This window comes from Agelaius tricolor, unplaced genomic scaffold (genome assembly GCF_023055355.1).
Source record: "Agelaius tricolor isolate 1412-34295 unplaced genomic scaffold, bAgeTri1.0.p SCAF_2, whole genome shotgun sequence".
NCBI classification, from domain to species: domain Eukaryota; kingdom Metazoa; phylum Chordata; class Aves; order Passeriformes; family Icteridae; genus Agelaius; species Agelaius tricolor.
Window position 1 is genome coordinate 73,039,450 of NW_027269262.1, and position 12,817 is coordinate 73,052,266.

Below are 12,817 nucleotides of genomic sequence, written 5' to 3' on the forward strand. Positions count from 1 at the left end.
TAGACTGTGTCTAGAATTGGAGTCACTGTTCAGTTGCAAAGTAATAGCCACTTGGCACTTCAGTTTTGAAAAATAACACCTCAAAAATGGATTTTTTTCCCAATCATACTACTGTAAAAGCCTCCCTGTAGAAACAGACTGGAACTTTGAGAAATATATATTTAACAACATCTAAAAGCAAGAGCAAATATTGGTGTAAGTAGAGTCTATTGAGGTTAAAGTTCTCTCATGGGCAGTGAATTGAGTCCATATACTATTGAAAAAGAATGGTTTCAGTTAACCTGTCAGGGGCTTGAATTTATTGATCTAACCCCCCAGGAATTTCCTATGTAAATTGTGAGGAGTTCAGCTTGTTACTCCCTAGTGCATGATTTGAGACCCATCAAGAAGGAAGGTGTAAAGTGTTCTGACTGTGAAGTTTCTTATGTTAGGAAACCTGTTTAACCCTAACAGTTACATTTGAATACATTTTTGTGCTTTAATACCTTCTTAAAGTCACTTATTGTATAGTAATGGGCACTCAAGTTAAAAGTTACTTACCTAACTGGAAGTAGTATGGATTGTGTGGATTTGAAGAAATAATCAGATGCAAAGTTTTCACAATTATGTACTTAATTTTCAGGATCAATTCAGTTGTCCTTCAAGTGAGGAAGAGTCACTTCCCCCCTAAAAATTTTTTCTTTTTCACCACCGTCTGTGAACATTTTATAGGATGAGAAGTTGTAAATTGTACTGTAAATATTTTTTACTGTTCAAAACTTTGTATTATAGACCTGTAGATAGCTATCCAGGCTGAATACAGTCTTCATGTCTGTATCCTTCCTGAGAGATATATCATTATAAATAGCGTGCTCAGAATTGATTTTATGCCTGTTATGAGAACTGCTCATGTGATGAGAATGCCTTGTGACAAACTGATATGTTTTGATAGGTGCTGAGGTAGTTGTACAGCTTTTTTTAATTAAGCAAAAACCGTAAGTGTTGTGTTCTACAGAAGGTTAATCCCAATATCAAAGTTTAAATGTTAGTTTAGGCATTATGAGACATGACCAATCTCTTCTCATGCATTTTTGGAAGTGTGATGTGAAGTGGATGCTGGGGCTGGGCACCTATATTATGGGAATGTAAAGTAACTCATTGCCTGGCAGCTTACAGAAAACATGTCTAAATATTTGTTTGTATGGACCTTTAAAGGAGTGAGCTAACAAGCAGCTCTCTGTATGTTTTCTTTTACATTTTAATGTTGCTATGATGTGAGAAACGTTGAAGTCTTTTAGAATATTAAATCAAGGAATTACTACTTCAGTGATCCCTTTTTTCTTCTTGGGTACTTGATGGTTGACAATTATCAACACCAAAGCCAACTGTCAATAATCAATTGTTCCTATATGTAGAATTATTTATTCATTCAGACAAAGGGTTATTTTGTTAATCCTATACTAATTATGAAACTATGTCATCTGTATTTTGAGACTCTAAGACATAATTGCTGTAATTATTTTTATATTTTTACAATATTTTTAGTGTTGTTGCAAAGGAACTAGTGAATCAGATGAGTTATTTTGTATTTTAAATCTGATACACCGTGCTTTACTTTTCTGAAGGTTTTTACATTTGCTTTCATGCTTCTTTCATGTGTTGGCATGTATATGTTGTAGCTATATTTGTCTATATATATATATGTAATTTTACATGAAAGTGTTAAAACTTTCTCTTTCCCTGCCATTTTTTTTCATGCCAAAGAACACTTGACATATGTGTTAATTAGATTTGATTGCAATCCTTTAGGTGTCCTGAAGTTAGAAATACAGCATATTGTTAAAACCCACAGCAGTGTGGAGCCAGAAACTGGTTATAGGAAGAATAAACCTGGGGAGGTACAAGCATGCAGCAAGGCTTCATTACCTGTAGGTAGAAAATGTGCTTAAGTGCTGTTTTGTGACAGATGTCTGTTGAATGTGGATTTGACTGTGTGCTGAAAGTTAAGTTTTTTACCTGTTTTACTGATGGGTCTAATCTTTGTGTGCTCAGTATTAATCATATACGCAGGTTGAAGTTTGGCTTTGTACGTTAGGAGCTATTACAAAATCCTTGTGCTTGACCAAACTAAATTGTGTGTTTATGTAGCTACTGCAGTGATTTAAAAAAAGATAGCTGTGACTACAGCTACATTTTTCAAAGGTGATGATGAGGTGTTAATAGTAAATGAAATTATTTTACAGGATACTAAATTTTGCCAGCATGTAAATAAATCTTCCTTTAATACCTAGCCGAGTTGGCCGTCTTTGCTGCCCTCTAGTGTTCTTTTAACATGCCAAACCACAGGCAGAGAGATTTTAGCAGTAGCTGCTGCTGTATTTGCTTCTCTTGTTTAGTTTTTTATCAGTCTTCATCCCTACTGATGTTTAAAAGGCAACAGAAAAATCCTTTAATCTTTATCACCTCGGCTCATTCACTTCTGTACTGATGTAGACTCTGGTATGGTCTGCAAGGCCAATTTCTCTGAGAAAACATCTTGTGTGATGAGGTCTTTTATTTTACAAGTATATAATGGAGTCTTGGGTGTGGTTTCTGCTGAAGTCTTTTTGAATTTTCTATCCTGATAATCAAACCTCTGTGATTGCATTTTTATGCTCAAGGGTTGATTTTGTTAATAACATCATTGTGGTAAATAAGGAGATCCGGACGGTTAGTCTCATAGGATTGCAGGTTTTTGCTGGTACTTTACTTGTACTTTACATTATGATGTTATTCAGAGTTTCTGTAGTCTGTTATTATTCTGTAGCATTTCAAGAGATTTTAGAGTTCTTCCTTGTGCCTCACCTTCTGTTGCTGTACATTGGTGTAATTGAAACCCCTTCCAAATACAAGTTTGGTTGCTTATTACTTGTACACAGGAGAGCAGCAGACAGTTTAACTCCAGAGTTAGCTGTTTTTATTGTTTGATTCTTGTATCTGTTTTCATAAACAGTATGAGAACATGACACTTCAGCTTTAATACTTCTCTTTTTTTTCCTGCTTAAAATTGCGATTGTGTTTGTTTTTATTTAATCGGTGTGTTTACCTTTTTAACAACAGATCACAAATTCTACACCAATATTTATGTACTGTAAAGCACGAATCAGAATTTGTATGAAGAAATCACTTTCATCTCTCATGTAAATGTGCACATCCATAACTTGGATCCACTGCATATTTTTATTAAGTTACATTTTCAGAACCAGTGTAGTCTACTGCCATATTAGCAGAATCTAATATTTGTGAGAAATACTGGAATGACAGTTCTGGAAGCAATCTGTGTTAGCTCCAAAATTAAATATTCTGGGCTGTGCACAGGCCACGAGAAGTTTGATATTGTTCTGTCTCAGTACATCATTCCTGATATAAGGAAAACACCATTAATCAAAATTGTGTACTTCCCTTTTTATGACAACTGTTATTCTAGTACTAAGGTGGGCTTTTGTGATCCTTATTCTCCTAGGGACTAAAAGATAACTGTTCTCTTTGCTGAGAGACAATACTAAGACAAAGGCTTTTGGCAGTCAGACTGGAAAATGAAATGCTATTCTTTGGGCCAAGTCCAGGTAGTTGATTTGACTGAAGAAATAAAAGATATTTTTTCAATTAAGCAGAAGTTATGAAAATGGTAATTTAGGACTCCATTTCATACTTGTTGATATTGTTAGCCATCACCTTTTCCCATTTCACCATTCCCAAGTTTTGAGCTCCAGGAAAGTGTTTGTTTAATTTCTTATTTCAGCTTAGGTAAGTTTAAGGCCATATGCACTGCAAGTGCATATTAATATGGATATTAATATTAGTCAGCCTGGTCTGTAAATCAGATGTAACTGTGCCTTAAACTCAGAGATTTTTATGTGAGAGATGCCACATTTGTAGTGATTAATAGGCGAAACACCAGTATGTTGTGAGTCAGCTTTATGTTGTATTGCAGTACGGAAAGAAACACCTGTAGGTTAACTGTACTGGCACTTTTAAAATACGATGCAAAACTACTTTTTTTTCTGAGTACCCTATTTAGAAGTGGGAAAATGCAATTCATAGAAAATACTGGAGTTAACAGTAACATTTGGTGGTAGATAGTAAAGAAAATTGAAGCTGCCACCAGGAGGAGCAGTACCAAAATATTCTCATTTTTTCACTGTCACAGTTGCCTAGTGCTGTAGCTCTAAGCTGTCTGTATCTTTGGGAATATCACAATTTTTTTAAGGGTAGGGTGCTAAATTGAATGCAACGAAAAAAAATAACCCAAAAACACTGAAACAATGCAAATGAAGAATTCAAGTATTTTTGTAAATTATAATCTGGAAAATAATTATTCTTTTGATATTTGGAACTTTTATTTAAATCTGTTTAGTCTCTATCCTGGCTTCATTATGGTATGCTGTTAGCTGGACTATCAAAATTAAATCTGATATTGTGTCTCTTAGTTGAGATACAATAGAATAATTTTCAGGAGCTGGCATTACTGCACTCAATTTTCTGTATCTACCTAGACCAGCCCTTAGTGAAACAGGCACTCAGGGCATGCAGCTCATGTGTCTGTGCGAGAGGCAAATTGTCTGCCATGCCAGGGAGTGAGTTCAGTGAGAAACAGAAAGTGCCAGACCTTGCAGGGGTCTGAGTCTGGGCTTTACTTCTTCTGGCATTCTGACTCTGTTCTCCCTAGCCCCTGCACTTAGTTACTTCATAGTTTAACATTTAAAATCTATAAAGCAATGCCAAGATTTAGGAAAAAGGGGAAATTTGTTAGTGGGTGAAGACTTGTTTTAATGTTACATATTAGCCTGAATGTATTTAGAAGTCTTGTAGATGTGACATTTAGGGTCATGATTTAGTGGTGGATTTGGCAGTGCCAGATTAACAGATTGATGATTTTAGGGATCTTTTCCAAATTAAAGAATTCTGTGATTCTGTGTAGCAACAACATGTTATTTGTAAGGGGTAAATTAAAAAAAAAAAAAAAAGCCAAAAAAACAAGGGTTATGTAATAGTCTTCCAAACTATGTAGCTAAAATATTTTGTTAATCAGGGATAAAATTCATTTATCAAGGAACTCTAATGAAATTTTGACACAATAGAGAAAATGGATGCATACATGGTTATAGAACTCATGAAAGTAGCAATTGTATTTAAAGAACAACAATTTGACATAGAGTAACTTCATAGCGATGAGTATTATTGCTTACATTTAAGCAACAAATGAGAATAATTTCTTTTTTACCTTGAGTAATAGATTTTTTTCAAATAGAAAATGTGTATAGTCACAGTCCATCACATTACTCCTGAAATTCTGTGATGTTGTGTGTATAATCAAAATCAGATTTTGGAAACCAGTGGGTTTTCCCATTAGTGTTTTCAAATATTGATATTCCATATGAATTTCATGTTTCATTAACTGGATTGCCATTAGTGCTCTGTTTCAAATTCCTGACACATTACTGTTTACCAATTCAAAATGTTACTTTCTGTCTCCTTGATATTATCTCCCCCACACTTAGTGGGTAAGTATGTGCTCAAGGGCTATTTTTATGTGTGGTATTAACAAGTTATTTACTCACCTTTGTAACAAAGATTTTAAAATGGCAGTAAACGCTTGAAGTAAGTCAAGTTGATTTTTTGTTTCTGAGAGGGACTTCAAAAATTCTGTTGGAGATTGTTTAATAGCTAAATTGAACATGAACCTATCATCTGGGCTCTGTATGTAATGTCAGATACTGGGCATGATCCTAAGTTAAGGGTGCTCAGCACCCTTTGTTGACAGTCCCTTGCAAAACAGCAAAATCTCTTTCTCTAAATTGTGTTAACGATTTTTGGAACTCAGAGAGATTAAGTGGGTCATGAAAATCACAAAGATAACTCAAACCTGAATGCTAATGCAAAGTGAATGTGTAGGCCATGTTAAACTTACCCTGCTATGCATCTGTGAGAGAGAGAAGAGTTTGTGTTTTTCTTTATATGGAAGATTTTTTTTATTTTGTGATTTCTTTTAAAGTTTTAAGCCTGGAGTACAGCAGTACAGCTAGGTCACAAAAAGATAAAATATTAATCAAAAAGTAATTGCATCTTACCTTTGTTTTGTTTTAATGATCTGCTGTGTCCTGGCAAACGTTTCCCCATAGGATGAAGATGAGTTGGACTCTCACACCATGGTGAAGACCAATTCAGAGAGCGCTGGTACCATGAGAGCCACCAGCACAATGAGTGAGGGTGCTCAGACAATGATTGAGCACAACAGCACCATGTTAGAATCAGACTTGGGGACCATGGTAATCAACAGTGATGATGATGAAGAGGAAGATGGGACCATGAAACGTATGTTGTTAATTTGCTTTCTTCTAATAATGTGTTTTCTCATGCTGCATGACAGTGTTGTATCATGAAAGGCTTTAAAGAGTCAAATTCTGTGGTTAAAACAGAGGGAGAGGGGTTTTTGTGTCTCTAAGCACTCTGTAATTTGTAGAGAGAAAGTTGACTACAGTGGGAGATTCAAAGCAGAAGCCTGGTTTTGGTGCTTTGCTAAGTTTCTCTAGAGGACTCTCAAATTGTCCTTCTGTGAATTGTACTGCTTGTCTTTTTGTCTCCTGTCCCACATACAGCTGGACCAGTTTCTTGGAGCTAAACTGGTGTATTATGTGAGGTGCTGCTGTTTCAATGTCAGTGGTCCTGGGAATGTATCATGACTCTCTTTGGGGTCAGCAATCAGTAATATATTTTGCTGCAAAAGCATTTTGTAACTCATGATCACTTAGCAGATCTGTATTTTTTAAGCAAATTATTATTTGGACATTTTTTGGAATGTAATTCAACAATGGTTGATTTAAGGCAACAATCAAAAGATTATTGAAACCTAACTAAAAAGTTCTAATTGATTTTGGCAGCATGTGAGGGAATATGTAACAAGGAGAAAAAGAAATGTGAATGTTTAATGTATAAAAATATAACTTATACTGAAATATCTATAAATACACATTTTAAAAATAGTTAATTTACATACTTACTAGCTGATATGCTCATTGTTTGGCTGAAGACTACTGCAGATTGAGGTCCATGAATTTTAATAGAATTATTTGCATGATTAGGCAGCATCAACAGATGACTCTAACTCAGGCTGTAGCTGCCTGATTTCATGAGGCACAATGTAATATTTAACTCCAGACAGTTGCAGGGAGGGGAGGCTGTGGGAAGTTGTGTGTGTGTAATATAGAGAGCTGATATCTCAAGAGTGGAATTCAGTGCCAAATAAATAAGTTTGTAGTGTTTCCTAGCAAATACAAAGCTGCATTTGTGTTTGCATGTAGATGTAATTTGCTCAAGATTACCTGATGTAATTTGCTCAAGATTATTTGGAAGTGCAAAGCAGAAACTTTTTTGCGTGTACAGGAAGTTGGAAGGAAAAAGGGGTTTTGTAGATGTTGCTTGTTTGGCTTTTTTGTGGTTTGTTTTGGGTTTTATTTTGTTTTTCCTTTAGAGTTCTCAGCTGTGTGATAAAAAAAATGGGGAAAGATAGTATGAAAAAATTTAGAATTAATTTTTAGGGTGGAAGTATTATGAATTAGGGTTTAGTTCAGTTTCTATGCAGCTTGACAAATCAGTCTTTATAAGTAAGTTCTGTGTAAGTAGTTTACCAAATTGCACCACACTACCCATGCGGTTTTTATATATGCTGAGAGGAAATTCCTGTTGCTAGGCCAAACAGATCAGAAGGGTGGCATTGGGTTTGTGTTGCAATCTCTTAATCTGTGTTTTATTTGTCTGCTGGGGACATTGCTTTTAAAATGTACTGTTATTTTCAATTTTTAATTGATTCCAGTTACAATCTGTAGTTAGAGAGTTGCCTTTCTACATCTTCACATTTGATCAGTATATGTCTTAATCCCATTCTTCTTTCTTCTCAAACAAGAATAATCTTGGGATTATTCTCCTTCCCCTCCATCCTATCCTGTAGATGACTGTCTTGAGCCCTGTAACTGCAGCAAAGCAAATCTAGCAAACTGGAGGTAGTTTGCTGCATGACAAATGATGGTTTAATCATTCAGCTGTCAGGCCACAGGTTTGGTTTCACCACTTACTTGCTGAAATTTCTTATATTTTGCATTAGGCACCCATTATTTGCATTTTTTACATTAAAAACTAGAAATAATTCAAGAATGGGACCTCCACATCTCTCAGCTAAAGATGAATATAAATCATGTCCACTGTAGCTGGTCCTCTGGTTCTTTGATTGTTGTGCTATTGGCTGAAATAGGAGCAATAGCAAGTTTCCTAAAGAAATGTCACCAGGAAGGGACATAAAAATCCTTTATGTCCCTGAAAGGCAGACACAGATTTTGTGTTTCTTTGTACTCGACAAAGACAGGAGATTTTGGAGATTAGTTGCTTTTTCCAATGTACCTTTAGAGGCAAAGTAGGCACTTTCTGGATGTTTGCGTGATTTGGTTATAGTAAATCAAAATTAGTATCTTAAAAGTGCTCTTTGATACTGCTGAATAACAGAACATTGCAAGCAAGAAGGTTGGAGAAATAAACTTTGTGAACTAGGGAAGAGAGATTTCATTTCCTTCCTAGAGACACAAAATATTTATGACAAACTTCTCATTTAATTGCTGTTGTGTTTAGTTTCATGTTTTGTTTCCTTCTGCCTTTTGTTTCCCTGCTCAAGGACAAAATAAGAAACAATAATATGTTTTTATTTATAAGTACCCATGCTTAGAGGCCTCTGGGAGCCATGACAGAAGATAACTAAAACCATATTTTTTTCACAAATAGGGAATTGTGCCCAGATAAAATTGGGATTTGGAACAAAAAGAGGCCTGTCCTTCTGCCCCAACATACATTATACAGTCTAGTAATAAACAACATTTATCCTGTCTTGCTTGGTATGCCTGTGCATGCTCTGAACAGAGACTCTGTGGTACGTACCTGGATGGAGGAAAGAAAATGAAGAACAAAGGAGAGTTGGGAGGAACTTTACTTTAGGAGGTTTAATGTAGAGTAGAGGAGAGATGAGAATGATGGAAATATTACCTCTTTTGTTTGGTTGCCTGGGTTTTACTTGTTTTTGTGTAGAAGCCTTTTCATATGTCAGTGGAGAGACTGGTGTTCAGACCAGCTTCCTCACATTCCCCTTGTGGTTTTTCAGCAAGGCTTAGTGTTAGGGCTTTCTGGTGCACCAACAATACCATACCTGTGGTCATTCTCTTTTCTCTTTTTCACTAACATGCCCCTGCTTCTCTTTTTTGCCCTGTTGAATTTATATTGGCTATCTGCATTGGGCTGGAAAAGAAGTTGTCTCTTGGTGCAGTTTGGGTTTATTGTGGATTTCTAACTGTTGCTTCAGTCTTTGGTGGAACTTAGAGATAGTTTGTGGTTGGTAACGAATGTATTAAAAGACAAGGACAGAGAAGTCATGAGGTGGCATTCGACAGCTAGAATGTAGAAAAGTAATCAGGCTTTGTTTTATTACTTTTTGCCCTGTAAGACATGAACATTTTAGGTTTAGTCAGTATAATTCTTAAATGCATTCTTCCTTCTAATCAAACATAAGAATATAATCTTTGGGACAGCAGGTTTCCTTCCCTGTGCTTCCCCCCTCCCCGCCACCAGATGACTGTTTTGAGCAGCACAACTCCAGCAAAGTTGGCAAACTGGAGATAGCCTGAGGCAAGCGGTGGTTTAATCATTCAGCTGTCAGGCAACAGGTTTGGTTCCACCACTTACTCTCCTGTCTTATTAAATACAATGGTATTTTTGATTACAGTGGGACATGCACCATGCTGTGGAACCTACATGTTGATAGAAGAATTCATGAATTGGTTTATTCATTATTTTTAGTGATTTCAGCATCCAGGGTAAGGGATTGTTTGATATTGTAAGTCAGTCTCCTCTGTGATATGAGGTGTATGCTTGGATAGCTCTGGACTGGTGCTTCAAAACTCTTACTTCAGCTGGTGTTTCAGCTGACAAGCAAAAGCTGGTGAAACGTGTTTTATAACAGCTTATGTTGTAATTTCAGTAGGAGTTTTGTAAGGAAACTCAATTATGGGCTGGTTTCAGTGTTGCTGTAGCCTAGGTATTTACACTTCACAGATGTATTTTCAGTCAGGCATGTTTACTGTGCCCCCAGTAAGATGGTTTGCTTGGTGCCATATATAGGTGTACTATATAGGTGTATATGTATAGAGCTGATAGATGTTTACAGGTCTGTATTGGTTCTCAAGCCATTTTCTGTGACTGGTAATAAAGTTGTTCATTTATGTCACTAGTAGTAGTATATTTTTAAAATGGGAATTTTTCTTTTTAAATAATGTTGTTGTCAATTCTGCTTTTGAGAGCTGTTGCAGAATGCTAGTTTAATGTGGATTTTCTTTGTTTTGCTAAAACCAGAAATAAAGTGTAATTTGGCTGGAATGGATTGATGGGAAGTGTTTGAGCAATGCTCTTGGGCACATGGTGTGATTCTTGGGGTGTCCTATTCAGGGCCGGGAGTTGGAGTCTATGATCCTGATGAGTCCTGTCCAACTCAGAATATTCCATTGTTATAATAGTCGTATCATTGAATATTTTTTTCTTTTTTCCAGGGAGTGAGGGTAAAAAACCCCAAAAATTATTAAACCAGTTTTACAAGTCTTATTCTCAAGAAGCAAAGAAATGTTTTGTGCTAGATACTTTTCCTCATTAAAAATTGTAACTTGGGTTCATAGTCCTTCAAAAAGTCTCTGAAAGCTTCAGCTTGAAGCTAGTTGAACTAGTTGACAATTATGTGGATTTTCCATTTAGATGCCAGTTGCAACTACTTCTGGTAAATAGGTGTATCATACAACAGACAAAAGACTGGATGAAGCCCGATGCTGAATGAAGGCTTGGGTGTATAAGTCACTGTGATACAAAACCTGTGAACTCAGTAACCACTTTGTTACACAGCTCTCAGAAGTCAAACATTTCTTAGGTCTGTCCTGTGGTAGAATTCCAGCTGCTCTGGCCTAAGCAACTGATACAGTTTCTACTGCTGCTTCCTTGTGGTTCCCAGTAGCCTGACCTCTAATTCTTTGAGGTGGTTGCTTAATGGGTGAATGTTAGCAGCAGAACTTTCCCACTCATAAAATACAGTCACAATTCCTGCTAAAAATATGGCTGAAGGAGGTGACTGTGCTGCTTTTCATGTGGTAGTTCACTGTTAGATGCATTTGCCTGGAGACTGAGGTCAAATTGACATTCTAGGCTTCTGCCTCCCATTTCCCAGAATTACTGCCACTGTGTTGCAGGGCACCTTGTGAGGGGAGAGAGTAGTGGTAGGAATGTACAGAATACAAAACTTGAGTAGAGTATGATGTTGTATAAGCTCTGGTAGCCTTTGCAGCAGGGGTGAGAGCACATAGGTATGTACAGGTCTAAAGAAGGCTGAAAAGCTGATTGCTTTACAGTTTCTGACTCTTAATAGTGACAGAGCAGTGTATTTTGAGGGAATAAAAGATAATGACAAGATGTTCACAGAAGCACTTCAGACAGGAGAGCCAGATCCCTAACTTCACCAAGCAGCTGAAAATGTTCCTCAGTTGAATGGTAGATGGCTGTAGAAGGCTGTGCAAGCTCATGGCTTTTGGCAAAAGGAAGAAAGCTTTCCTCCATAGCTATGCAGCTGCAAAGAGGTCCAGTGTCCTGGTAGTCACAGAGTGAGAGAAAGACTTATATACTTTCTACTGGACGTTGTAAACCCTCCACTCCAAAATGCCAAACAAACAAAATACCAGCACCTGTGCCCTCCCAGGAAATTGTACTGGGAGTCTCCTTTCTGTAGGAGATGGTCACCCTCATCTGCTGACCTTTCTTGTTAACTAACGGCAGAACTTTTAAACAGAACTTTTAAACAGCAGAACTTTTAAACTGGTTTAAAATCAATTTGATATTAATATAATACTTTTCTGTTGGAAATGCTTCACTGCAAAATAATTTTTCATGGTAGATGACATCAATGGAATTTTGCCAAAACATATATTAGAGTGGAGTGTGCATTCCTCTTTATTTTGAAATGTGTGTTGAGAATTATTTGTTTTATTTGTGATATGTTTTTGAAACAGTGTCATAGAGTTGGTGTTGTGTTGTTACCTCATCCATTTTATTCAGGATACTTTTTGGAAGAAATGTGCTTGCATAACTATTTGGGGACATCCCTATTGGCTGTGTTCCTATCGGGGTATTGCTGAGGTAGAGTGTTTTCAGCACCAGTGGTGCTCTCTGTGTTTTATGGCTTGCCAGCAGTTTCTGACTGTTGTTTGTTATGGCCTTTTTTCCCAAGCTGTCTTTGCAGTAGGCAACTTGTAGGGATGGTAGAAGACAGATATTCTTAAATATTGGAATGCTGAAAAACATTTTTAAACATGATCATTGCTTATTGAAAAGCAAATATTTAGAAGAACTGAAAAATCCAGATCCTTCTAGAATAGAACAGGCTATTGCACAATAAGCTTTCAGTGGAAGTGTGGAGTGATACTGACTGTGCTGCAGATTTTTTGTGGCTGAATAGATTAGTGAATTAATTGTCCTTAAGGGAATCTTCTCGTATTATACTTCCAATTTTCTTGGTTTTTGAAAGATGCTTGAGACGATAACATACTCTGTTATTCATGAAAGTTTAAAAAAGTACTTTCAGACCAAAATGATTTTATTTTGGGGAGAAAAAAGAAAGGTGCAACCTTTATCAGTTTGCTCTGGCAGAGAGATCCTAAGTGTTTTCTAATGTAAATACAAAAGAGATAGCAGCTTTCACATGACCTTTAAACTGGTAGATGTCAACCCATTC

The 12,817-nt window shown here is 36.4% G+C and overlaps 1 protein-coding gene across 1 annotated transcript in view; it reads left to right on the plus strand.

Annotated features, from left to right (window-relative positions):
* The window catches only part of STK3 (serine/threonine kinase 3), a 126,923-nt gene that overhangs the window by 64,209 nt on the left and 49,897 nt on the right, over window positions 1-12,817 (plus strand). Inside the window, exon 9 of the mRNA XM_071421529.1 lies at window positions 6,141-6,333. Within this exon, the coding sequence (XP_071277630.1) occupies window positions 6,141-6,333 (193 nt within the window). The remainder of the gene's footprint in view (window positions 1-6,140; window positions 6,334-12,817) is intronic.